Source organism: Podarcis cretensis (assembly GCF_951804945.1).
Source record: "Podarcis cretensis genome assembly, chromosome: 3".
NCBI classification, from domain to species: domain Eukaryota; kingdom Metazoa; phylum Chordata; class Lepidosauria; order Squamata; family Lacertidae; genus Podarcis; species Podarcis cretensis.
The window spans coordinates 59,303,782-59,329,219 of record NC_137172.1 but is presented as its reverse complement, the minus strand read 5'-3'; the positions used below and the strand labels follow the sequence as shown (position 1 = coordinate 59,329,219).

Sequence of the window (25,438 nt, the reverse complement as noted above, 5' to 3'; positions counted from 1 at the left end):
GGTTGCCTGAGTGAACCTTTTCTGTCCGGACAGCCACTCGCCCGTGGCTGTCTCAATCGCTGGCAGAATCCGTCAGTGGGCGTTTCTTGAACTTCTTCCAGCAAAGAAGCTCTTTGACGCCTAGTCTCCGCCTACTCTCCCTGCGTGGAAGCCTTCTGCGCAAGGAGGGTGTAGGCAGCGGAGGACCCGTGCTCTCCCCGCTGGTCCCAGGCAAGGAGTCATGGGACCGCCTCGCCGATTCCCCCATCTGCCCCTCTTCCCCACTGGTGCTACGCTGATTCTCTTCCCCAGAAGATGGGCTGCTTCTCCCCATCCCGGGACACTCTCCGGAATCCCTCTGGAGCCCGCTCTCTCCCTCTGGCTCTGATGGCAGTTCCCTGACAACAGGCATAAAATGTTATAATGAGTTTTTTTTAAAAAATGAAATGCTTATGTGTAAAACATTCCAGTTCAGTTGCAGTGGAGATAATAATGATTAATCAGTAGCCTTCCACATATATGTTTCAAGGTGATGCACGCAATATAAAAAAAAATTGAAACAGCATAGAAAATAACTGCAAATGAACTGAAAAACAATAAAAGGAGGGAACTGTGACAGAGACCTGTGCATCCAGCCAGGAAAGCTTGCCAGAACAAAATGTCTTCAATTCTTTCTGGAAAATGCAGGTAGTGGATGTCTATGTCATATGGCAGAAACACTGTTTCGTAGAGCAGGGGCAGCCACACTACAAGCTCTGCTCTGTATTACTGTGGAGTTAGTTTGTGATCAGTTTTGAACCTTAGAAGAAAATCTCTTGCAGACCAAAGTGAACTACTAGTTATATAAAGGATAAGGTGCTCTCTCAAGTAACCTGGAAGCAGACCATTTGTTGCAATTACGCCAGATTTCCATTGAGACTGTAAGACTTGCTGGTTTAAATGGCTTTTGGATGCTGATTTGATGAGGCTATGGAATTTTTTTGGTGGCTGAATGTTTTTAGTGGTTTCGCCTTTTCTAGTTGCTTTTGTTTTGTTTTTAGCTTGTGGTATTTTTGATATAAGCTGTCTTGAACATAAAAAGGGAAGTAAATCAGTATCTAATTTAAATAAAAATACATCTTGAGTTTGTAAAAGTGAAAATTAATAGTCATTTGCCTGCAGTTCTGTAGTTTATTCCTTTTGTTATTCATTACAGTATGCGCATTAGATAGATAGATAGATAGATAGATAGATAGTTGACAGAATCTTTTGACAGAAGAATCCTCCTTTGTGGCCACATACCACAAATTTACAATGCAATTCTAAACAGATTTACTCAGAAGTGAGCTCCATTATGTTTACTGCTTATGTTTATTGCTTATGTTTACAACCTATAGCTTAATGAAATTAGCAGGCTTCTGTGAACTGAATGTCTCATTGTCTACTAGAATTCTTGGACATTCAGCATAAAGGTGAACATTGGAAGATTCAGGACAGATAAAAGAAAGTACTTATTCACATGACACTTAGTTAAACTATGGAACTCACTCCCACAGGAAGCAGTAGTGGCCACCAACTTGCATAATTTCAAAATAGCATTGACAAATGTATGGAGGAGAGAGCTAGGATAGCTGTGGCCATGATAACTGTGCTCTGCCTCCACAGTTAGTCATGCTTCTGAATGCCATTTGCTGGAAACCAGTGGAGGGCAGAGTGTTGTTGTGTTCTAATGCTTCTTGTGAGTTTCCCACAGGCATCTGGATGGCCCATGTGAGAACAGGATGCTGGTCTAGATGGGTCTTTGGCCTGATAGAACATCTATTTTCTTAGAGCGTTGCTGCCATTTCTGCTTTGTCCGAAAGCAGTTGTTTCTCCATCTCTCCTCCGCCTCTGTCTATTATAAACTAGGAATCTTATGAACAATCATAGTTTATATTTGGTATAACACTTGTTTGCCAGTAAATAAATGTAGATTAGTTGACTGGATATTCTGTTAGGCCTGTTACACCAATTCCTTTAAACTTGTGTTCCATCTACTTAATAATTACAAACTCATTGTAAATATTTCTGAATGTCACAGTATATATTTTAAAGAGTCTGTTGGGACAGGGAATTTTAATGCGAGCTTTTTCTGAGAGCATATTAATAGCTTTCCATTATGTGTGCGGTTTGCATGTGTTTATGTTCTTTGATATCTGCAGGAGACAGAAGAGTATGGAAAAGCGTATTTATGCCAAAGTCTTTGGGAACATCACTGTAGAAAATGTGAAACGTTTCTAGTACACTTTGTACCTCAAGACTTTTGCTAAGTGTTACATGCGCTCTGCTTTCATGTGACGTAGGAGTGAAGTGCTGGCTGTCTCTCAAGTGTTCTCTTGAAAATGAAAAACTGGGTAGCATTTAGGCCTTCCAGGCTAGTTTTAAAGTCTTTGAGGTTACCTATTGTGCATAACTTCAGAACTATGTTCAGTTACAACATAGTGGATTTAAATATCTTTAAGATAGCCCTGTGGCCTAAAATATTGTTGGGTGAACTGAAAGCTTTCTCATTATAAACACTTACTGTTTCTTCTGTTTTGTATAGAAAGGCCTAATCGTTTTCTTGGATTATCGTCCTTTTTGGCAGTCTTTGCTTGACAGTTGTCCTCCTCAAAGAACACTGTTATTTGTATTTGAGGAAAGTACTGGCTGGCTGCCAATAAAATGTGTTACAACAAGTCAGTTGTTCTCAATGGTAAAGATGTGTCTGCTTTTTTTTGGTGTGGGTTTCCCCCCGCCCCAATGGTTCCAACCAAATGTTCTTTGCAGTGCAAAAGATATATTAAAGCGGATCCAGTTGTGAATTGGTTGTTTCAAGCAGCTATGAGGAAAACGAAGGCTGCCACTATGCTACATGTTTTGTGACACTCCCCTTGAAGATTGTTCAAGGTTGCAGCTGGTGCAAAACATGGCAACCTGCCCTTTTTGACAGGGGAAGTGAATAGGTCATGCTGTATTAATGCTAGACTCTGTGCTAGTTTCTGTTCGTATTCTGCTCCATATATCTGGGACCCACTTCATACAGCTTTATGTTTGTTGAAGAACATCCCATATATTTGATGGTACACCCATGTGGTCTTTTGATTGTGTTCTCTGTCTTTTATATGTGAACAATGTTACTGAAACGAACATACCCTGCTATTCTTAAGAACATCAGGGGAGCCTTGCTCCAAACACTCGATTCTTCAGTAGTGAGAAGCATAGTAACATAGAACTGGACTTTCTAATGGTAACAACACCCTTTGCTGTGTAATGTCTTCCACACAAATGTTTATAGCCACCCTATAATGACAGCTCTCTGGATAGCTTACAGGGTTTAAATAATAGAAAATTTACAACCAAACAAAATGCAACTAAATTATAAAATCATACCTTACTTTAAAACAGCAAGGAAAAGAAACTTTGTAGCTACTAGTTTAAAACCGAAGGCAAAACACAAAGTTTCAGAACTTCTCCTTGCTCAGGTTGGAGTATGTGCCCACCAATATAATAGCATGAAAATTTCATGGGAAACTGGTAGTAGATAATAAAACTATTTCAAACATTCACAGGAAGTAGTTTCGATCAGGTCTTTTTAGTTTCTGAAAATGACAGCTGTAAGCATGGCTGCTAGGAGGAAAGGTTTATTCTTGATTTTTTAAAAAATACAGAACTACAATTATTTATTGGGTTGTTGTAGATATTGTTTGGTTTGTTAGAGCCAAATGGACCTCTTGGCACCTATGTGAAGATGTAAATTTAATAAGTGAAATTCTTGGGGGCTGTTAACTTCACCCTTGAGGTATAACTTAAACTTCAGAGCTGTGTTTTAGCTTTTTGACCTATCAAAATGTTCATTGTCTCCTTATGCTTGCCCCCTGTGCTCTGTAAGAAACAAAGGATTAAACTTCTCACCAGTGACTATGTTACCAAATGTGATGTGTTACTGCCTCAAAGTACCAAGGTTTTGGCCTTTGAAATATCAAAAATGTTTGTGGAAAATTCCACTGACCATTTGGAATCTTAGTGTAAATATAGCTTCATGCCTTGAGTCTGCTCCAAAGAAAACAGCAATTTGTACAAAATGTTGGATAAGCTGTTTTAAGTGTTTTGGTGAATGTCTGTGTTTATCAAGACTTTACTTAAGTCTTTTATCCAAAGCCAGATACAGTATAAGCAGCTGCTGCATGGTGTGTGCACAACTTTGCTACTTGAATTGACATTGGGAAAAGTTAAAGTGCTGTCTGCCTTTCTATCTCCCAGCTACTGATATTAAAACAGGCTGCTTTATAAGTCAGTACCAGCCCTTTGCCCCTTGGTCATTTTTGTTGCCATTTTCTGCATGTTTTCCAGCTTTCTAGTAACCTTTTCAAGATGCAGGAACTGAAATTTATGTGCTTGCACCATAAATTTCTACCCCTTTCCTCATGTTCTCTATGGGATTCATCCTTCTCACAGTTATTATACACTGGGTCAACACCATCAATCTGCTATCCATAAAAACACAAGAAGAGCTCTTAACATCTCAGACCTTTTAATTCAGCAACCTGTTCTCACAGTAGCCAACCAGATGCCTATGTGAAGCCATCCATCTGGAATTCCCCAGGTCTTCACAAACATACTGGCTCTGACAGTGGAAGTAGTACACCACCATCATAGCTCATATCTTTATATATCATGATACCAAGATCTCTCTCCTGGTCAGTCACTGCCAACTCAGACCCCCACAGTGTATATGTGAAGTATATGTGATTTGGATTTCAGCAGACTTGGCTGCCTCACTGATCCATCCCTAACTCCAGATCATTTATGACCACTACAGGTCCTTGCAGGACCCCACTTCTTACAACTCTTGTGATAACTGGCCATTCCTGCTCTCTACTACTTCTTTATCCAGTTGCTGATCTACAAGAGGACCTGTCTCTTTCCCAACAACTACAAACTTTACTAGGGAACCTGCAGTGAGGGACTTTGTGACAAACTTTTGCAAGTCCATGGAATTTGGTGTCTACCAGATCATCCCTCTCTACTTGCTTATGAACACTCCCAGAGAACTCTGATATTGCTAGAAATATTAAAATAAAGGAAACTTATTGTAACTATTCATAGTAGAATGTAAATACCAAGCTTTTGGCAGGATAAACTAATAAAACAACTTGTTGCTATTCCAAAATCATAGAGAGAAGGAAAAAGACTTTCCTCGCTTTTATTTAACAAAAAAAGTTACCTACAGTCAAGTGTTTGGAAAATATAAATTACAAGTACAAATAGAAATAGGAAAGTAAACCAGGTTCTCTCCCAGTGTGATTTGGCAGTCTGTATTGTACCATCGCATGGGCTGCTGTGGTTGTGTGTAAATGCCATGCTCTTCCCCAATGAATTATTGCCCTTCATTTGAACAGATTCAAGGTAATATGGGCTAAGTCAGCTAAATACAGATTGCATGTAACACAATTTGCTGTTGCTTATTGTAAAATAAGGGCAAGGACCTTTTAGCTCCACCCATTAAAATGTTCCAGTTTGAGATGCTGTCATGGAAGCTGGTGAAGTTGTTGGTTAATTGACAAGTTACTGAAACACGCTGTTCTAGGGCCAGTTTCCACTGCCCTTTTATTGTAGGTTAGCTCCAGAAAATGTGCCTAGCTTTGGAGGAAGGGTGGAGAATTCCCCAGGCATGAGCACCTTTGCGTGAGCCCTGGATAGAATCTTTTATTTCAAACCTAGCTTCAAGGCAACAGAGTAAGAGATTTACTGTAAATTAGTCATCATGCCATATTATTTGGCCATTATAGGGAGAGCATGCTGATCTCTCAATTTCCCATTGGAAGCATGAAAATTGGCAGCTTCAGCATGACTTTCAACTAGGTATTGGCAGGTTGTCAATAAGAACTCATGATAGAGCACCACTTTAGAGATCTCTGTTGAAAACATTGATCAGAGAAAATCAAAGGCAGAAGAACATTGCTTCTTCTGATGTGTTTGAAGAAGAGACTAATTTGCAAATTATTGATCATAGTCTTTGAACAACTGCCTGAAGGTACACAAGAAACTGCTTGCTACAGCAAATGCATTAAAAATGCAAAAATATAGTCCTTAAGTCTATGATAAATGCCAGAGACATTTTAAAATTAGGAATTTAAATTTCTTAAAGGCCTAAAGTTAAGGCAAACTAGTATAAACTGATCTAATAAGGAAAATATGGATATGGATATGGATATGGATACCCAGCTGGAATAAAATGTTTTGCATCAATAGCTTACAGCACACACAAAAAAAAACACATTTAGAACTGAAAATGCATTGATGCAATTTTATGCATTTTAAAATGCAGCTTGCATTTTTTACAGCAAATAAGTACAGCACAATGAAAACCAATCTGAATGCAGACCGTGAAGTCCTTCAAGGGAGGGCTCCATTCCTTCTAGATAAATGTTTATATAGCATTAAAAATCCATTGAAAACAGAGTGTGGTTCATAGCAGTAAATTGTCTCTCAAGCCTATGGATTATAAGGCTAAGCCAAGGAAGACATAATCAAGTCAGAATGTGCTAGGTTGCATGAAGATTTTGCAATCAATTGTGCCTTCTGGAAACTGAAGGGACATGCACTCAATAAATCTGGGTGAGTTGTGGGACTTGTAACCGGTCACATCACAGACACGGTATCTGGTGTTTGCTTGAAATGCTTACATATACTGGTGCTAGCTGGTTTGGGGGAAATGTGCATTAGCAACTAAATAATGTGATTTCAGTAAAGTCATCCCAGCAGCAAAAACTGTACAGTAGCCAAAGATCTTTGGATGCAGCACTACAACTGCATGAAGAAGACAGATTATGTGAAAATATTTGTCAAAGGGGCAATATTTGTTCTTTGGGAACAGCTACAGTTTGCAGGCTTATTACTGAGGTCTGGCTGTGAGTTAGAAATATGCCTCATAATTCCTTGGTTCAGCAAATGAACTTAGCAACTTGGTATGCTTCCCTTTTAAAAATGTGTTCTTCTCCAATTAGAGAACGTCCATCCGTTTTTCTGGCTGCTTCTATGGCATTCTATGCTGTTAAAGCAGGCAGGGAGAGGGGGCTTATATTTCTATACTTCTACCCTGGGACGTTTACTGCCTTTTCAGTTATGATGTATCACTTAACTATGATTAAAGCTGGTATTTGCTCTGAGGAAGGAAGGGTTTGCACACTGTGAGCACATGATCCCAAGGCATGTCTGCAGTCTCTTTCCTGTAGTGAAGAGCTACCCAATGTTAACCTCCACTTGAGTCCCTTTCAGCGGTATGCTCTGCAATTGTCCCAGAGAAATGAGCCCATCAGCGTGACTAATAGCACCTTTCAGTCAACACTCCAGCCCTCCTCTCACATTACTTATGGCATGGTGTAGAAATGGGCTGCATGACCACACCTCTGTCATAGGACTACACCTGATTCCCCAGCGCACATACATTAGCATAGACCACTGAGCTAGGGAAGCCTACATGGGTATACCTCTCTGTCTGTAGACTTTCACTAGATCCTGGAACCCTGATTCCACAAAGTTCTGTGCACAATGGCTTTCCCACTTCAGTATCCATGCTCAGAGCCATAGCTACAGGGGGTGGGGGCTAGACAGTTTTTTTGCCCCAGGTGAAGCCTCCAGAGGGGTGCCATTGAGGCTCCCAGTCTGTGTGTGTGTGTGCGCGCGCGCAAATGGACATGGGGGTGTTGCCAAACTGGGTCTTTGACCTGGGTGAAAAAAAGCCTAGTTTCACCCCTGTCCATGCTTAACTCATGACGAGTGGGGACAAAGGCAAAGGTGCATCTCCTTACTATACTTTTCCCTCCTAATGTGTAAAAGTGGCCTCCCTCTTTCCTGACAATCACAGATTTATCATGGCTTTGCTACTATCCAATTTTATGATGTACTTCATAGCTAGCACAACACGCTTGCAACAATTTTTTTGTCCAGTCCTGACTCATGAGTCACATTGCTTCCTGTGACAGTAATCTTGTTTCTTGGAATCCTTCATCATGTTACCAATTTCTGGAAGATAAAGAGGAGTAAGAGGATTCTGGGGTTTTTTTGTTTTATTTTGATTAAATCATTTTTCCTTTGGCGGTAACTGTGGCCATGCATAGGGTTATGGACTGGAAACTGTAGCTTGTTACCCCAGCAGTCTTGTGTGGACATTGAAATAATGCTGTTGGCCTCATTGTAGTCTCTGGTGGACTCTTACCCTTTCTTGAAACACCCACACAATCTGGGATGGTGCATTATCACTGGCACATCTCCTTGCAACGGGCCCCATGGTGGAATAGTATTGGCTGCAAACCTTTGGCTCAAATAGCATTGGCAGCCTGTGCATGCAGTTTTGCACCACATCTGCTAAGCATATGGTTTCTTTTAGCCATCCCCCTGCATTCATAAGCAAGATCAAGTTCTACTAACATTAAAAAATGGAAATTTAAACAAGCTGATAATGTACTTCTCTGGAAAATGTTTTAATAATGCATTTTTATATATCATAGAATAGAGGATTGTGGCGTTGGAAGGGACCCCAAGGGTCATCTAGTCCAACCCCCTGCAATGCAAGAGGTTGGGCATCCAACCTCTGCTTAAAAACCTCCAAGGAAGGAGAGTCCACCAGCTTCCGAGGGAGTCTGTTCCACTGTCAAACAACTCTTACATTCAGAAAGTTCTTCCTGATTTTTAGTCAGAATCCCCTTTCTCATAACTTGATTTATTGGTTTGGGTCCTGCCTTCTGGAGCAGGAGAAAACCAGCTTGCTCCATCTTCCATATGACAGCCCTTGAAATATTTGAAGATGGCTATCATATCTCCCCTCCCATCTCCTCTTATCCAGGCTAAACATGCCCAACTCCCCTAACTGTCCTTCATAAGACTTGGTTTCCAGACCCTTGATCATCTTGGTTGCCCTCCTCTGCACATGTTCCAGCTTGCCAATGCCCTCCTTAAATTTTGGTGCCCAGAACTTAGGTTGGTCTGACCAAGGCAGAATAGAGCAGTACTATTACTTCCTTTGATCTGGACCTTAAACTTCGGTTGATGCAGCCAAGACTAGCATTAGGTTTTTTTGCTGCTGCATCACACTATTCACTCATGTTAAGCTTGTCGTCTACTAAAACCCCTAGATCGTTTTTACATGTACTGCTGGCAAGCCAGATGTCCCTCATCTTATATATGGTTGATGATGAAGGTAACCTAAGAGTATGTTTGTTGATTTCATTTTTAACAGGTATGTTTGTAAATATTAAATGGAGGCATTCAACAGGAATCTTCACCCCAGCTTCCCTTCCTTTCCCTCCAAGTGTATTCCTAAATATTAGGATAGTACCAGCAACCCCTTCCCCTTATAAGCAGAACTGTTTTTGACTCCTGCTCTGGGCTATTTGAGTAATTTCCACAGATAATTTTGTTACAGTCTTATAGTGCCTTCTTGGTCAAGAAACTTCCAGATGTGCCACTCTGCTCAAGCCATCATGACTCCTAAATAAGGTAGCTGGACAAGCAGGCTTCAGATCTGTTTAACTTAATTTTGATAATGGTTCCCTATAGATAATGGGGATAGTGTTTTTGAGGTTACCAGCATGAGTCTGACCAAGCTGCGGGGGGCAGTGGAGGACAGGAGTGCCTGGCGTTCTCTGGTCCATGGGGTCACGAAGAGTCGGACACGACTAAACGACTAAACAACAACAACAAAGATAATGGGATTCAACACTCATCTCTCCACTTTAAAATGAGCAGAAGAGAGAAACACCTAAGTGACTGTATTATTGAGAGCCCTAATGAGCAGAAATATGGTGTAAAATATAATAGTTTTTTCAGATATCTATGTAGACTTTAATGGGGTCTTAATTTTCCAAAGTCTGTTTGGGTCATGTGCTTTGCCTTTTAGCTTTGTTTGTTTTCCTATCAGCTCTTTGGTTTCTTTAAAAATCTAGAGGAAGATGGTTCAGAAGTGTAGAAATGAATGATAAATTTAGCCATAAATGCAGAGAAGAGAAGGTGGTCTGGGGTCGTGCCAGACAGGATGGAAGAAGTCTAGTTTCCTGTATGACGACCAGCTTGCTCTGTTTGTAAATAATAATGTAATGTAAATAAGCATTTTGGGGGTGGGGGGAGTATTAGAAGTTTGGCAAGTGGTTTTGAGGATTCTCACTAGAGCAAGGAAATTTTCTTTGGCTTTCAATGATGAGCACTGTTGACACAAGCTGTTATGTTAGAAAGGGAAACCCTTCTAGAAGGAGAGTTCACCCCTCACTAGGCTCACACATTGATTTTTTTCATATTTTTAATTCATTTTCTTCTTTTTAGTTTTGTTTTCTAGTTGAAAACCATTCATTTAGTTCACCACTTCCTCTGCAGCTCTTGTGATATGACTTCAGTTGACATCTCTCTTCATCTTCATTAGGGAATATATATGAAAGTAGAAAAACCAATTAAATCAAATGGAAAGCTAGGGCAAAATATTTGGTGAAAAAAATGAGATGCCTTTGGTTATATTGTTTAATAATGATGAACTAGATTTGGCTAGTATCTGGAAATGCATGATTAAGTGCTTAAAAGGCTAAGAACAAGTAAGAGCTACTACAGCTCTCTCTTTTTAACCCTGCTTTTAATCTCTTGCTTTTTATTAGCCATTTCTGTATTGCGACTGTTTTTAACTTTGTGTTATTTTATTTCAAACCATACAGGTGCATTAAGGACAGTACAAAAATGCTGTATGTGAGCATTTTATATCAGTGTTAGAAACTGAGATATGAAAGCTAGGAACTAAATGGCAGCTTAAATTGAGGTTATGGGTGCAACAATGGACTGTCTAGGTGCACTTTTCTATAACAAGAATACAAAGTGAAAATGAATGAACTGCAGCTAAAATACTATGTTCATTTTTCTCATAGTCTAGTCCTTCCCCTGTCCACCCCCCAAATATTCTTAAAAGGGTCTCTTCTGCAGTCTTCAGGGAGCAGCTGGAAGTGGGGAGGCAGAAAGAGGTCCTCCTTTCCTTCCACTCTGCGGTTTTAATCTGAAATCTTAGGTGCAGTACTGCGCCCAGAGCTCAGAAACTGCTCATGCTAATGAAATTCCCTGTCACAAAATGTGCCTAGAACAATGGGAGTTTCGAACACTGTTTTATATATCACATTCAGATGCATTTCTGTTGGGAGGGACAGTACTTAAATTTGTAGATGCAAGTACTGTCTCCCTTAATATAAATGGGGTCAGGATTCAGAAGTTATTTTCGTATGTGCTCTCTCCATGATATTTCCTTATAACTGCACTAAAATTGGTGGTGTTAAACACACACTATTTATAATGGGAAAGCTATGGTCCACAAATCAGAACCCTGGCTCTCTAAAAGAATCAGGCTACAATCCTATACTTGCTTCCCTCTGAATAATTCATATTGAGCTGAGGTGGGCATACTTCTAAATAGACATGTAGAGAGAGGATTGCCCTTGTTTATCTTCAGTTCTAACATCAAGCTATTTAGGGAATGGAATGGTATCTAATTTGAAATCTTATGATATACCTAAAGCCTGGCTCTTCTGTTTTAACAAAATCCATTTCTCTGAAAGGGTGGTGCAGGTTTGTATGCTTACATCCATTGTAATATCTGTAGGCACTGGACCAGGAAATCATGCATATCAAGATATTATTATTTCCTGTATTATGATTTATAAGAACTTCTAGATGCGTCCTCTGACTTAGAAATTTTATAGAAACTTTAATAAAAGGTAAAGGTAAAGGTACCCCTGCCCGTACGGGCCAGTCTTGACAGACTCTGGGGTTGTGCGCCCATCTCACTCAAGAGGCCGGGGGCCAGCGCTGTCCGGAGACACTTCCGGGTCACGTGGCCAGCGTGACATTGCTGCTCTGGCGAGCCAGAACCGCACACGGAAACGCCGTTTACCTTCCCGCTGGTAAGCGGTCCCTATTTATCTACTTGCACCCGAGGGTGCTTTCGAACTGCTAGGTTGGCAGGCGCTGGGACCGAGCAGCGGGAGCGCACCCTGCTGCGGGGATTCGAACCGCCGACCTTTCGATCGGCAAGCCCTAGGCGCTGAGGCTTTTACCCACAGCGCCACCCGCGTCCCTTAGAAACTTTAATAGCTTATTTCATTTGAAAAAGCAGGAAAGGTCCAGAAAAATGTCCATTTGTAGTTCTGTCTTCAGTTGCCATGCTGATGGTGTACACATGCATTTATATTATTCATGTGATACTTCCAGTTTATTAGATGGCAACCTGAATATCATCAGTTAGCATGGGAAGTAATATGCAATTGCAGATGATTTTAGTCTACATTGTGATAGCTTATAATTGAATATGCTCTTATATAAACCTTTCTGCTTTAAGGCTTATAATTTTTAGCTTTTTTAAAATCCTCTTAGTAGTTTCAAAATATGTAATGCAAACACAGATTTTAACAGGTCTTCTTAAAGCTTAGTTTTCTTAACCAAAGCCAGAAGATAAAGTAGATTTTCATTAGCTGAGAGAAGCCCCTAGGCTTTAAAGGGTTGAGCAGACAAAATACTGGGACAAACATTTGAGGGGATAAGGTTTTGTAGTCAATAGCCTGCTAACATTCCTTCAACAACAACATATCAGAGCTGAAATCAATTAAATTAAGATTCATGCTTTTAAAAACAATATAATTATTTTAGTTCTGTAGTAAGGATTACACAAATATGCACTGTTGAGTAATATGCTTTTAAGTGTGCATTGTTGGAGCCATTTAAAACTTTTTCCATTTAAGGTTTATCCTTAACACATTTTACAAACACAGTACAGTGGTACCTCGGGTTAAGAACTTATGGTAATTCGTTCTAGAGGTCCGTTCTTAACCTGAAATTGTTCTTAACCTGAGGTACCAGTTTAGCTAATGGGGCCTCCTGTTGCCGCCGTGCGATTTCTGTTCTCATCCTGAAGCAAAGTTCTTAACCCAAGGTACTATTTCTGGGTTAGTGGAGTCTGTAACCTGAAGCGTCTGTAACCCGAGGTACCACTGTATTCTAATTTGCTTATACATAATTCCTCAAATATGGTTGTGAATATTTATGCTTCATTTTTGGAATACCTCCACAAATTTGTTCAGCACAGTGTGTGCTATTGGAATTGTTACATGAATGTGAAGACCGTGCCAGATTTATACATTTGATTTTGAAACAGTTAAAGATTTAAAAGGAAAAAAACAAACTTGAGAAGATTTGTTGCAGCAAACTGTGCCTCTGTATAATTTCTGGTCTGAGACTAAATGCATTGTTACTCACTTTTGGAAATTTAATCAGGTTCTTGATAAATTATCACTAACCCACTATCTATATTCATTTTGTCCATTTTAAAGACTATATTCATGAGCTGAAGGAACTGTTAACTTGCATGCGGGAAAATTTCAAAAACAATAATGGCTTCCCCACCCCCCACAGGTTTACTCCCAGAACCTTCCCAGCCAATTTGAGGGTATGGTGGAAAGGTGTTCACTGGACAAGTTCCAGATTTCAGCCTCTCTAGCTGCATAATTGTATACTATAAAACATTGCATTTTGAAGGGATGCATAACTTGACAAATCTTTCTGTAGTTAGATAACTTGTAGCTGAATATTTTGTAAAGGAACTGATATTTCCAATACTCGTGCTGAGCTTAAAATTATGAGTGAGATTCAGTGTAGCATGAGCAGCTGTCTGCTCGCACAGCGGTGCTTTTCCTTCTCCATCTCCCTGCAGCTGCCCGTACATCCCAAATCTGCTTCAAAAGTTTGGAGAGATCCTCCATATCAGATTTTGGGATTGCACGTGTGGCTGGAAAGGGGAGAAAAGAAATAAGAAGTTCCATTGCACAAACAGATTTCTGTTACGCAAGGAAGCAGATATAAGTGGATCTTGTTTTGTTTTTAAAGGGCATATGCACACCCATACACTTGTAAGTTTCAAAAGAAATATAAGTAAAACATGAGGATTCCCTTCTGAATGTAGTAAATCATGTTGATGCAACGGTTTGTTCGACAATTCGGGCCTTAGATCTGTGCTCCATCACTGGAAGACAACAGAGAACTTCATAGTTCATTTACAACATTTTCTTTTCTTCCCCCCTCCCCTTCTTTTAGGATATTAACGTATGCATTCTTGAGAACTACCCTGAATGTTCCAATCCCAGGTTATTTTATATTATTCCATATTTTTGTGGACAGCATCCAAGATGCAGGTAACTATGTTATCTCCCTTTTCAAAGTTATTTCTTACCACCTACTGGAGCTGGGGTGATTTCAGTTTTGGAATGTTCCACAGAAAACAGCAGAGAGCCCAAAATGCATCATGCTGGTAATGAATCTGAAAGTCAAAGAGTTGTGCAGAATACCAGTTCACAGATTGCATTAGAAAGCAAGCTGTGCCAAATGCTAAAGAACTGGACAAAAAAAGGAGAGGACAGATCAATCAACCTTTCCTTTCTAAAATACTGAATAGTAGGAATGCAAAAATAAGATGGCTCTAATAAGTCTCTTCTTTTCACACCTCAAAAAGCACCAATATATCCAGAATTCAATATCCAGGTTTTGCCAGAATATAGCCACCTGCCCCATCTGTGACATCAGATGTGGGGCAGGTGGAGATGCAACTGAACCTGATGACACAGCCAATTCCCTGCCAGAAGTAGTCTTGAAGTCACTGTCTATCAGCTCATATGTGGTGATTTCACTTTAAACTACCACGCAAGGCTCTTTATAAACCTTGCATGTTGCCTTGAATTCCAGTGACCATCTCCTGGTGTCATAGTGACACCAAGTGATTGATGGGTGAGTGCTGTCTAATTTGGGTAGGGAAGATAAGGATTTGGCCTGCTGCCCATATAACATTCCCAACCAGAAATAGGCCACTATTGACGGCTTCGATCCCTTGATGAGGCAGATCCTTTGTTGCTTTAAGTTGCTAAACCTAATGAGGTTATGCTACCTTTTACTCACCTGGTGCGGTCCAGAAATTTTAGATTACAACTCAGGTGCTGTCTGAGGCTGATGGGAGTTATAGTCCAAACCTCTGGAGGGCATGAGGTTAGTGAAAGCTGTGCTGTGCTGTGCAGGGCAAGCCATATGTCAGCTTCTTGGTATATTGATGGCTTATAAACAAGATTATTTGAAAGACTTAAAATATGTCACAGAAACCTAGATAGCAAACATTAAAAAATGATTGATATTCCGCAGTTGGTGAAATATTCAAGCTGCCTAGTAGCCTTAATACTGTGAATTGTTCTAAACTCAGTTTTTATTACAGAGTAAAACTTTTGTTTGCAAATTCAGTTTAAAGATTCTTTTCTTTTATGTTCTTGAAGGGAGCCTGGGGAATGGGCCCTTGAAAGAGCAAAAGTGAATGTGAATGAAAATTTCCTACTTGTGGGGATTCTGGAAGAATTGGAGGATGTGCTGCTTTTACTAGAAAGATTTTTACCTCATTATTTCAAGGATGTACTCAGTATCTACAAAAACCCAGGTAAATGTCTTCTGATATATCCCTGATTGGTTTTTCTTTTTTAATAAATAAATAAATGTAATATTCTTAAATGTCACATATTAAATGGTGAAGAAGCAATAAGACAGCTGTAACTCTGATGTTCACTCTTCTTTTTAAAAGTGCGTTCATTGGATTAAAATGCAAAAAAATGTTTCCATATTCTTTGCACCTTCTGTTCAGCTATTGCTTTCAAGTAACTAAGGCCCCCCAGAAACACAGTATGGAAACTATGATTTAGAGATGTTTGGAGTGTCCTGCTGTAGCTAACAGAGAAGTGGCAGGGAGAGCATATGTCTCAGAAGAGGCTTCCTCATTGATCCAGTTACCAACAGAACCCACTTCTAAAACAGGGGAAAACAGATGTAACATAAAAAGATAACTCATAGCACATCCCTTAGCCACGGAATAAGCAAGGCTTCCTCGCAGCTCTGCAGATGAAATGCCAGGTTCCCAGTGAATGCCAGCTTGCCCCTCCCACTATATACATAGGTTGGCGGTCTTTTTTCTTTTTAGAAGCACAACACCAATGTACATTTTCCTGTTGTTTCTTTACTGTCATCAATTTTCAAGGAAATGCTCTTTTTATACATGAAAGATTTTGCTTGGTATCTTTGGGGGGGGGCACTTCTTGAAGACATCAGAGGATCTTGTCAGTTAGTGCCATCCACAGCTAGCTTCTGCTGCAAACTTGCAATGGGTTGCATCAACAGTGTCACTCAGCTGATGGTAAGGCTTCTATCAGAAGAATGGGGAGGGAAGCTAATCTGTCTCCTCTCTAAATCCCCTTCCCCATTCTGTGACCTGGCTGGATACACCTCTGAATTTAGATCATAGATTTTTTTATTTGTCTTATGCCTCTTCTCCTGAAGAAAAGTCTGCATGTGCAATAACACGAAATGTTTTTTCTTTCTTTTTTTCTGCTTTGTACTGGTTTCAACTAAATCTAGCATAAATAATGCTAAATCTTTTTGTGTAACAGTCAGTAGCAGTAAGTGAGACAAATGCTATGTTAATTATTTTCATTTTAAGAGTAAGCTTCTGCTTCTGGTAAATAAGCACATTTCTTTTCATATAATGCCAAAACTCACGAGAAAGGGAAATTTAAACTTTGAAGAGCCAAACATGTATGAAGTATGGAAGTTAATTACCGGTAATATCTTTATTCCATGCTAACTTGATTTGGCCAGAAGATGGCATTGTCCCTCTTATTTTCTCATACAATTATAAAACATGAAACTTGAAAGAACAGTTACATACATTCTGTCTCTCAACTGCTCACATTTTATATTCTGATCAGTGAAGAGAGAATTAGTAGGCAAAACCATCTTGAGCCTGTAAGATTCAGATGTACTCTGAAAAATGCTTTGATTGGAACAGAACCATGTTTTATAAACCACTGCTTAAATAAGTGTGGCCTAAAACCGATAGTTTTTGTTGTGTGTTATATATGAAGTTTGCCTTCTAAAATAAATGTATAATTTGTGACGGTCATAGTAATCTTTGGAGAAGGTTTGCAATATATAACCATTCACTTTTAACTTATACAAAAAATATTTAGATTTATATAGGAGGAATTCAGCACTGTGCTAAGGTGAGTGTTCTGTCAGTGCAAACAGTTCGACTTCCCAGACAGGCCTATCCCCCTTCTCCTCCTGCTATGCATTGTTCAGAGGGTTATTCCGAGTCAGTTTTAGGGGTAGAGGGAGGCAAGCCCCACTGAATGTCTCCTATTGGTACTTGTTAGGTGAATCCCACCATATGTATTTTTATCATGGGAATTGACTTTCTGGTGGACTTTTGCATTTCAAGGATTATTTTGAAGACGTTCAGATTGAAAATAATTTTATGTTCCCTAAAATGAGGGTTCTGTGAATCAAGGTCAAAAGCAGAAAGGTTTGTCCCATCACATCTCAACCTGAAGCATGAAGAAGGTGTCTTGAGCTAAGATCCAATTCACAGATTAGTTGACAGGCATTTGTAGGATGATCACCTCTTCCCTGTGATGGCTGCACAGTCCAGGAGCATGCTGGCGTACAGCTCACATGGGCCCAAAAGCAAGCCCATAGGCTATATTTTTGCAATCTGTGGACTGAAGCAGACAACCACTAACAGTGCAATGATTGATTGAAAATCTGCTACACGTCAGCTGGTAATCCATGGAAAGCAGCAATCGTCTGTCTCCACTCTCACAATTATTTATTATTTATTTTGTTTATTATAGCCTGCCTTTCCTCAAAAAAGCTCAAGGCACCTAGCAGCAAAAATAAAACCACAAGTTAACAATTCAAAATGTCACTTTTGATTTAATACAAAAGCATGAAAACATTAAAATAGCAGCAGAAAACAGTAAGACACCACAGCAAGTAAAAATAAAAATTACTCAAAAAGCCTCCCCACCCTGACAGTTAAAACCGATTACAAGCTAAACGCCTTTCTAAAAGGGAATTCCACAGCTTAGCAACTGCCACAAAGAATGCCCTCTCCAAGGTCACACACACACACACACACGTTCAAGGGCAGCAGAATTACCAAGAGTTGGATCATGAGTGAACCAACTATTCACTGCAATGTAGTGCCAACTTGGACAGCCACTCCAGAAGGGATACCATGGCTGATGGTCTGGAAGGCAACTGAGAGACGAAGGAGAATCTGGGATCCCGACAACTAGACGTTTTGGAATCCATTTTACTGAAAGTTTAGGAGTCCTAAGAGACCAGTGTGTTCTTCGGAGCACTGGGAAAGACTAGGGGAGCATGGGCTGCCTCTACCCCCTGGGGAATGCAGTGTGCATGGGTTTCAGAGTTCCTGGCCCGGGCTTTAGGAAGCTGAGGGGGATCTACCAGGGAACCAAGCAAGCTGCTTTGATCTTGGGCAGAATAAGCCCCCTGAAAGCTAGCCCTGCTTCCCCACAGCAAGTTGTGAGCAGGTTGTACCAAGGAGTACAGGATGCACAAGCTCAAGGTGTTTTAATGCATCATCGGTCCCCTCCCATCTGGGCTGTGAGAGTGAGTGGAAGGGTGGTGCCAGCAACTACCAGGCAGTAAGACCTGACTGACAGCACTGTAGGGCTGTTGGACAAGAAAACGGGTACGAGAGGCTCTCCTGAGCACACACAGCCTTCTCCACATTGGTTGCTCAAAACTGTAGATATAAACAGAGCCCATTCCTTGTCTGGAAATATAAACCGTTGTGTAGATAGAGGGAGCTTAGTTGAAATCAGAAAATCAGTGCAGTGTAAAGGTAAAAAAGGAAAAGGACAGCCCTGGAGGGTTAAGGCCACTCAAAGGCGACTATGGGGTTACAGCGCTCATCTCGCTTTCCGACCGAGGGAGCTGGCGTTTGTCCACAACTTTCCAGGTCATGTGGCCAGCAGGGCTAAACCACTTCTGGTGCAATGGAACACCTTGACGGAAACCAGAAATGCTGTTTCCCTTCCCACCGAAGCAGTACCTGTTTATCTACTTGCACTGGTGTGCTTTTGAACTGCTAGGTTGACAGGAGCTGGGACAGAGCAACAGGAGCTCACCCCATTGCAGGGATTCGAACCACTGACCTTCTAATCAGCAAGCCCAAGAGCCTCAATGGTTTAGACCACAGCTACTAGTAGAGTCAGAAGCTGAGTCTGGAGTGCAGAGTGAGCTAGACCAGAGAGCCAATTTCTTGGTGTTACCAGTTTCTGCTCTTGAACTGGCTTTTCTTTGGCAAATAAATGATGAGTTGTGTTTGGTTGAAATTCTATAAAGTACTAGCAGATGGAGCACAAAACAAATAGTATAGGTTCCAAGCTGAGAGTGTGGATTGTTTTTTCCTCATAAAAGCATTTAATTATGTAAATCAAACATACTTTTCTCTGCCATAGATATCATAAAATGATTGGGCCACACAATCTGAACATTTGGGAGGCAGAATTAATCCATTATCTTTCCTAGTTGCACAGGCTCTTTCTCCGGTAACTTTGTAGGTGGATAGGTGGAAATATAAATTTACAATACCCGCAGCTGATCTCTGTTACTTGCAGCTGAGTTCAGTAGCTGTATGACTATCCTGAATCTGAGGATAAACCAGCTTTGAATAAACCCAAAAACTAAAGAGGTAAAAGACTCTGCAGTAAAATGCTCATTTCCCAAATACAAATATTGTAGAGATGCAAATTGCCTGTGAGATAGGGGAATGAACTTGCACTCACACAATGTTGCATCCAATGTGTTATGCATTATTAGAGATGTGCATTCCACATGGAATAGGATTTTAGCCTTAATTTCAGAAGTTAGATAGGCTTACTTTATTTCTCCTTGACTTTGCATTATGTTGTTGACATTTTATAGTCTTTTGAGGGCACCAAGCTGTGGAGCTGTTCTTTCAGTGATCACATCTGGTTTCTTGGCACAGCAGTTACTTTGTTACAGCGTTAGTTTAGGGAGCCTCTCTTGGGGTCAGCTTGCTGATGGGCTGCTTTGTTTCTCTTCCACCATATTCATTCCCTGGACTTGCTTTCAAACTCATTTTTCAGCTGCTTGCAGAGAAAAAGGTTGATCTCCCCTTAGAGCTGAAAAAGCAAGGAATGATCTGATGCATGAATTTGATTAGTAACTGCAGCCATATATGTGCTACTGCATCTCCATTATTGCCAGAAACAAGTTCACACACTTCCTTGCTGTACTCAAGCCTCAACTACTACATAGTGAATTGGTAAATCTTCCTCAATCCACCTATTAGGTGTTTGAAACCATGCATAAAAATATAAGAAGTTCAAGCTTTTATTTTCCCTGTGTTATGACAATATTTTGCATAACACAGTGTCTTGTGTTTGAATTCACTTTTTAAGTTTTATGTTATGCACAGCTTGCTTTCCACAAAAATCGCTAATAAATCTAAATAATAAAGTTACATAGATGAAATTTTATGCTCAAATGTAGTAAAAGAAATATATGTGAGTCCCTAGATTCACAAGGGATTAGCAAGCTAACATCTTACATCCAGTATCTATCTATCTCTCCCCCCCCTCTCTCTCTCTCTCTATATATATATATATTCATTCATGTGCCAGAAGATTATTCTTAAGAAGCTCAACTGTGCAGATGATGACAACAACTTTTCCCTAATAAGCACAATGGCCTCTGAGCACAGGGGTTTTTGTTTGTTTGTTTTAATCTGAACATACTCCCAAATTGATTGTGATCTCTGCACATCTCTCTTGAGCTTGTAAACAGCTGTAGGGAGCCTGCCTAAGATGGAATCATCAGAAACAGTAGAGAACCTTGAGAACCTCTGGCTTGCTTTCCGCCAGAATTAGAGAGCTCCAATCTCCCTACAGACCAGCCAGCCAGAATGAGGTCACAGGAGAAAGAAGCTTCCTGGGATTAGCACCTAAACCACAGATGACCATCAAAAGGGATCCCAAGCCTAAGCCATTTCCCTCCCAGTTTTTGGTGGCCATCACCAACCTTGCTCTTTTCCATTCTACATATATGTTAAAGAAGTTCTGGAAGGAGATGGAGTTTCATTTTAGCTTTTGGAGGAAGCAGGAAAAACCACACCCCCCCCCAACACTCTCTGGATGTGCTGCTTAGGAGAGCAACAGGGGAGAGGTCTTATGTTGCACTGAGTAATGTTCCCAAGGTATCCACAGCTTGCGGAGCACTTGTGTCCTAGGTTTTTGTCAGGGTCTCTTCCCAGGTGACAGGATAGAGACCTGCCTGCTTGTTCCTTTGACCTCCCTCTGCCCTCCTGAAAGGATGCTTGTAAGTGATATAATGGACTCATTCCTCTCTGAGGATGGACTCGTGGCCAAACTGTATCCAGATTTAATGGTGATCAACACTGTTTTTCACCTGTACAGTGGTACCTCGGGTTACATACGCTTCAGGTTACACACTCCACTAAGCCAGAAATAGTGCTTCAGGTTAAGAACTTTGCTTCAGGATAAGAACAGAAATCGGGCTCCGGCGGCGTGGCAGCGGGAGGCCCCATTAGCTAAAGTGGTGCTTCAGGTTAAGAACAGTTTCAGGTTAAGTACAGACCTCCGGAACAAAGTAAGTACTTAACCCAAGGTACCACTGTATTCTGTAACAGTGACAAATTTTCCATTCCTGTTTCTGTTTTCTAAAGTTTGAGAAAAAACAAACGAATGATTATTCATTCTTTTTTTGGTGTGAAGCTAAGACTTGAATCAGGACTTCATTCAACAGCTAGGCCAAAGCTTCTGATTGATTTCTGATGTGTATCAAAACATAACTCAAAAGCAAAGTGAATAAGATCAAGTGTCTATTTGCATATACTGTATTGTAAAGAAACAAGGGCACACAATTCATGTAAATATGCTTCATAGCTGACGTGCAGCTCATGTATTTTGTACTCAGGTATCATAGCCAAGTACACACAAAAAAACCTGAATGCAACCCTACAAGGGCTTTGCCAGGAAATGGTAGGTCTGTTAATTGCTTCTGTTTCAAGAAGTAATGTCCCACTCAATTACCAAAGCCTAATAGTGCATGGCCTGTGGCAAAGAATTTGGTATTGATCGGTGCCAAATGTGGCTTTTCACTTTGCAAAAGTCTGAGAAGCAGGAATAGATTGTTGTTTTGTATTTCAAGTACTTAGCTGTCATTCATCAAAATCTCTTAGCAAACAAAAAGGCATTATCCAGCTCTTGACACCATCTCTAGATACAATGAACACATCAGCAGGATTTTAAAATATAAAAATAGATTTCAGAAGTCTGTTTCAAAAGCCTGCGTCTGCAGAGTGACTGAAAACAATGTTAATTTTTCCATAAAATACTGAACCCCATTTATCAGGCATACTTACCAGAGGAAAAATAAATTGTTAAGACCACTGGCCTCTTATTTTCTAGCAGCAGCTGTTTTGCTAGTGGTAGCAGCAGCAGCAGCTCCTCATATAACATGTTTTATGATGAATGCAAGCAAAAGCCAACTTTGAAATTCCAGCACTGCCTTGTACGCATAAAACCAATTTAAAATAACATAGCTGTTCAATGTGAGTCGTTCTCCCCCCGCCACCCCAGTTCTCTAAATACATTCCGTATGAGTACCAGGGCCTTGTCTGTTGATTTCTCCTTGACTTGCCCCCAAGATGTTTTTGATTCACCAGCTGAAACTGGTACAAAGTATGAAATTATAACTGCATATAAAATGTAGGTGCAAGGTGAGGAAAAGTACATGTATGTGCATGCATTCTTTTAAAGCCATGTAGATGCCTGTTGTAAAGACCTTTGTAGGTAATCTTGGTCTGTGACTCTTGCAAGAAATATGATAAATTGCAAGCCTGTACACAAGATACATAAAGTATCAGTGTTTCATTCCAGCATGGCCCAATTATAGGGTGAGCTGCTATTTAGATTGAAAAAAGTAGTAGTTGCCAGCCTGCTTGGTCAGTGCCAAAAGGTTTAGCCTATGGCAGGATTAGGATCTGCCTCATGAGGCCACCCACCTATCAAAATCTTTTGTGCTTCAAGTCTCCTTGTGCTCCTTTTTAAAGTCCCCCAATCTCAGAGGCTTCAAAAGGGAATATAGAGAAACTTGCAAAGGGTTCTCCAAGTCTTTGCCCTTTAAGTCCCTGATCTTGGAGGCTTAAAAGAAGAGCGGGAGGAGAGTCACAAAGCCTGTACCAAGTCTCTCTTCCAATTTAAGCCTCCAAGGATGAGGGGGGAAACTTGCAAAAGGCTTTGAACAGGCCTCACGCTTCTGTTTGAGCAGTTTTAAATCCTCTCTGAAGAAGATTGCATGAGACACCTATTTTTAAATGAATTTTAGGGATTTAATTGTCACAGCTGATGAATGTGATGCAAATTGTGTTGCCTTGGCTGTGCAGTCTTGTTCCTGGGAACAAGATCATGTAGCCAATGCAGAATTAAACCCTGTCCTCCTATGCTGTTGACATCAGTTGATGGGTCTGGGCATAGTTTTTTGGGGGAAAGCCCTGTGAGCCAAACTGGATGCTTGGCAGGCCAGGACTGGCCTATGGGCCAGAGGTTCTCCATCCCTGGCTTATGGTTTCATGCTTTTTTCAGGCATTAAGTATCATTCGTTGCTGAGAGCCAGTGTGGTATAGTGGTTAAGAGCGGTAGTCTCGAAATCTGGTGAACCGGGTTCGCATCTGCACTCCTCCACATGCAGCGGCTCCTCCACATGCAGCTTGGGCTAGTCACACTTCTCTGAAGTCACTAAAGCTTCTGAATTCTTCCCTCAGCCATATGTGCCCAAGGCTCACTTAGGCTTGTTTACAGTTTATTAAGATGTCCAAACATGGCCTTGGGGGACTCGTTTTAAACTAGGATTTATCTGTTCAAAATTGTTGGTTGTTTTTGATAAATTTGCTATGCTCATGTCTTAATTTGTTCCAGGGTCAGCACTGGGCATCTGCTTTCAGTACTAAAGCCTCATGTGCTCATGAGGGGATGCAGAATTCATTTCCTTTAGCTGTGCATAATTACAGAGAGTTCACACACAACAACAAGAAGGGAACAGACTTCCAGATCAGAGGGTGACTTCTGCAGCCCAACTCGACCCTGGTATCTTTCTTTCTAGAAATTAAGCACTGATTATGCCAGCAAACCTATCAATGGCTATGCAGTGTTTCACATACTGCAACCTGATGACACTGAGTGCATTAGTGAGCATAAGTGTTTGTCAAACTTGTTTTCATGGCAGTCATGCAACTGTTAAACCAGGTTGACAAAGAAGTTGAAATCAGAAAAAAGCTGTATGAATCAGTTGCTAGAGATGTTGGAAAAGGAGTGAAATCTTATTTCAGTAACACAATAAAATTCTGGTTTGGGCTAAATACACTCAGGATCAAGATGATAAACTTCAATAAATGTTGAACATTCTGTTGTACAAATTAAGATTTATAGAAGGATTATCCATGAGTTTGCATCAGTTTGGCCAGTTATGCTCTATTGACTGAAATTTTAATACACTCTTTAGCAAGCATTCTTTGTGCTTTTAATAAAAGAAATTCCAGCACAAATTTTGCCTGTTTTAGGAATTGACTGATGGCATATAGCATGTTCTCTTCGTGAAATCTCAGTGTTGTGAGTTTTATTTTTTTTTCTCTTTAACTTGTAGCACAACTTGTAAGTCTTCTACTCATTTTAATAATGGTTTTATTCTGAAGGAACAAAAAACCCTGTGTGATAACTAACACTTCCCTTTCACTGAATCTGTCAGTGAAATGGAAGAGGCAGACCATTTTTGGTAACCCCATCTCCCCCTACACCCTCACTTCCAAATCTACTCTGGAGGAGCCCCCAACTCTCTATATAGCAGCTTTTTAGGAGGTGCAGAAAGTCGAGGGGGATAGTATTGCTTTCCATCAGCAGAGGTGAAGCATTTGTTTGTTCTTTTCAAAGGAGCTTACAGAATGAAATTTCTAACAAGTTCTAAGTAAAGGTAAAAATACCCCTGCCCGTATGGGCCAGTTGTGTCCGACTCTAGGGTTGTGCACCCATCTCACTTAAGAGGCCGGGGGCCAGCGCTGTCCGCAGACACTTCCGGGTCACGTGGCCAGCACCAGCGCAGCACATGGAAATGCCGTTTACCTTCCCGCTATAAAGCGGTACCTATTTATCTACTTGCACTTACGAGTGCTTTCGAACTGCTAGGTGAGCAGGAGCTGGGACCGAAAGACGGGAGCTCACTCCGCCGCGGGGATTCGATCCGCCGACCATGCGATTGGCAAGCCCTAGGCGCTGAGGTTTTACCCACAGCACCACCCGTGTCCCTGCAAGTTCTAATTTTGTATAAAATAAGTATATTTATAAGTATACAAGTTCTAATTTAGTATAAAACAAGTATATTTCAGAGAAGAGATGTGTTGGTCTTGCTGTATGCTATTGTATATTCCACTTGTTAAAGAAAAATAATTTTAATACATTAATCTGAAATGAGCACAAAGCAATTTTTTCTCCTGTGCAGAGAAGAACTTGCATAT

General features: G+C 40.6%; 1 protein-coding gene and 1 long non-coding RNA gene across 3 annotated transcripts in view; one reads left to right on the top strand and one right to left on the bottom strand.

Annotated features, from left to right (window-relative positions):
- UST (uronyl 2-sulfotransferase) overlaps nucleotides 1–25,438 on the top strand; it is a 128,886-nt gene that overhangs the window by 84,845 nt on the left and 18,603 nt on the right. The window contains exons 6-7 of the mRNA XM_079971555.1: nucleotides 14,089–14,186; nucleotides 15,309–15,466. Coding sequence (XP_079827681.1) covers nucleotides 14,089–14,186; nucleotides 15,309–15,466 — 256 coding nt within the window. The remainder of the gene's footprint in view (nucleotides 1–14,088; nucleotides 14,187–15,308; nucleotides 15,467–25,438) is intronic.
- LOC307213570 overlaps nucleotides 18,979–25,438 on the bottom strand; it is a 77,690-nt gene continuing 71,230 nt past the window's right edge. Inside the window, exon 4 of one of the 2 annotated variants that reach the window (XR_013837566.1) lies at nucleotides 18,979–20,026. This is a non-coding gene — a long non-coding RNA (uncharacterized lncRNA). The remainder of the gene's footprint in view (nucleotides 20,027–25,438) is intronic. The other variant, XR_013837567.1, reaches the window with a different exon arrangement.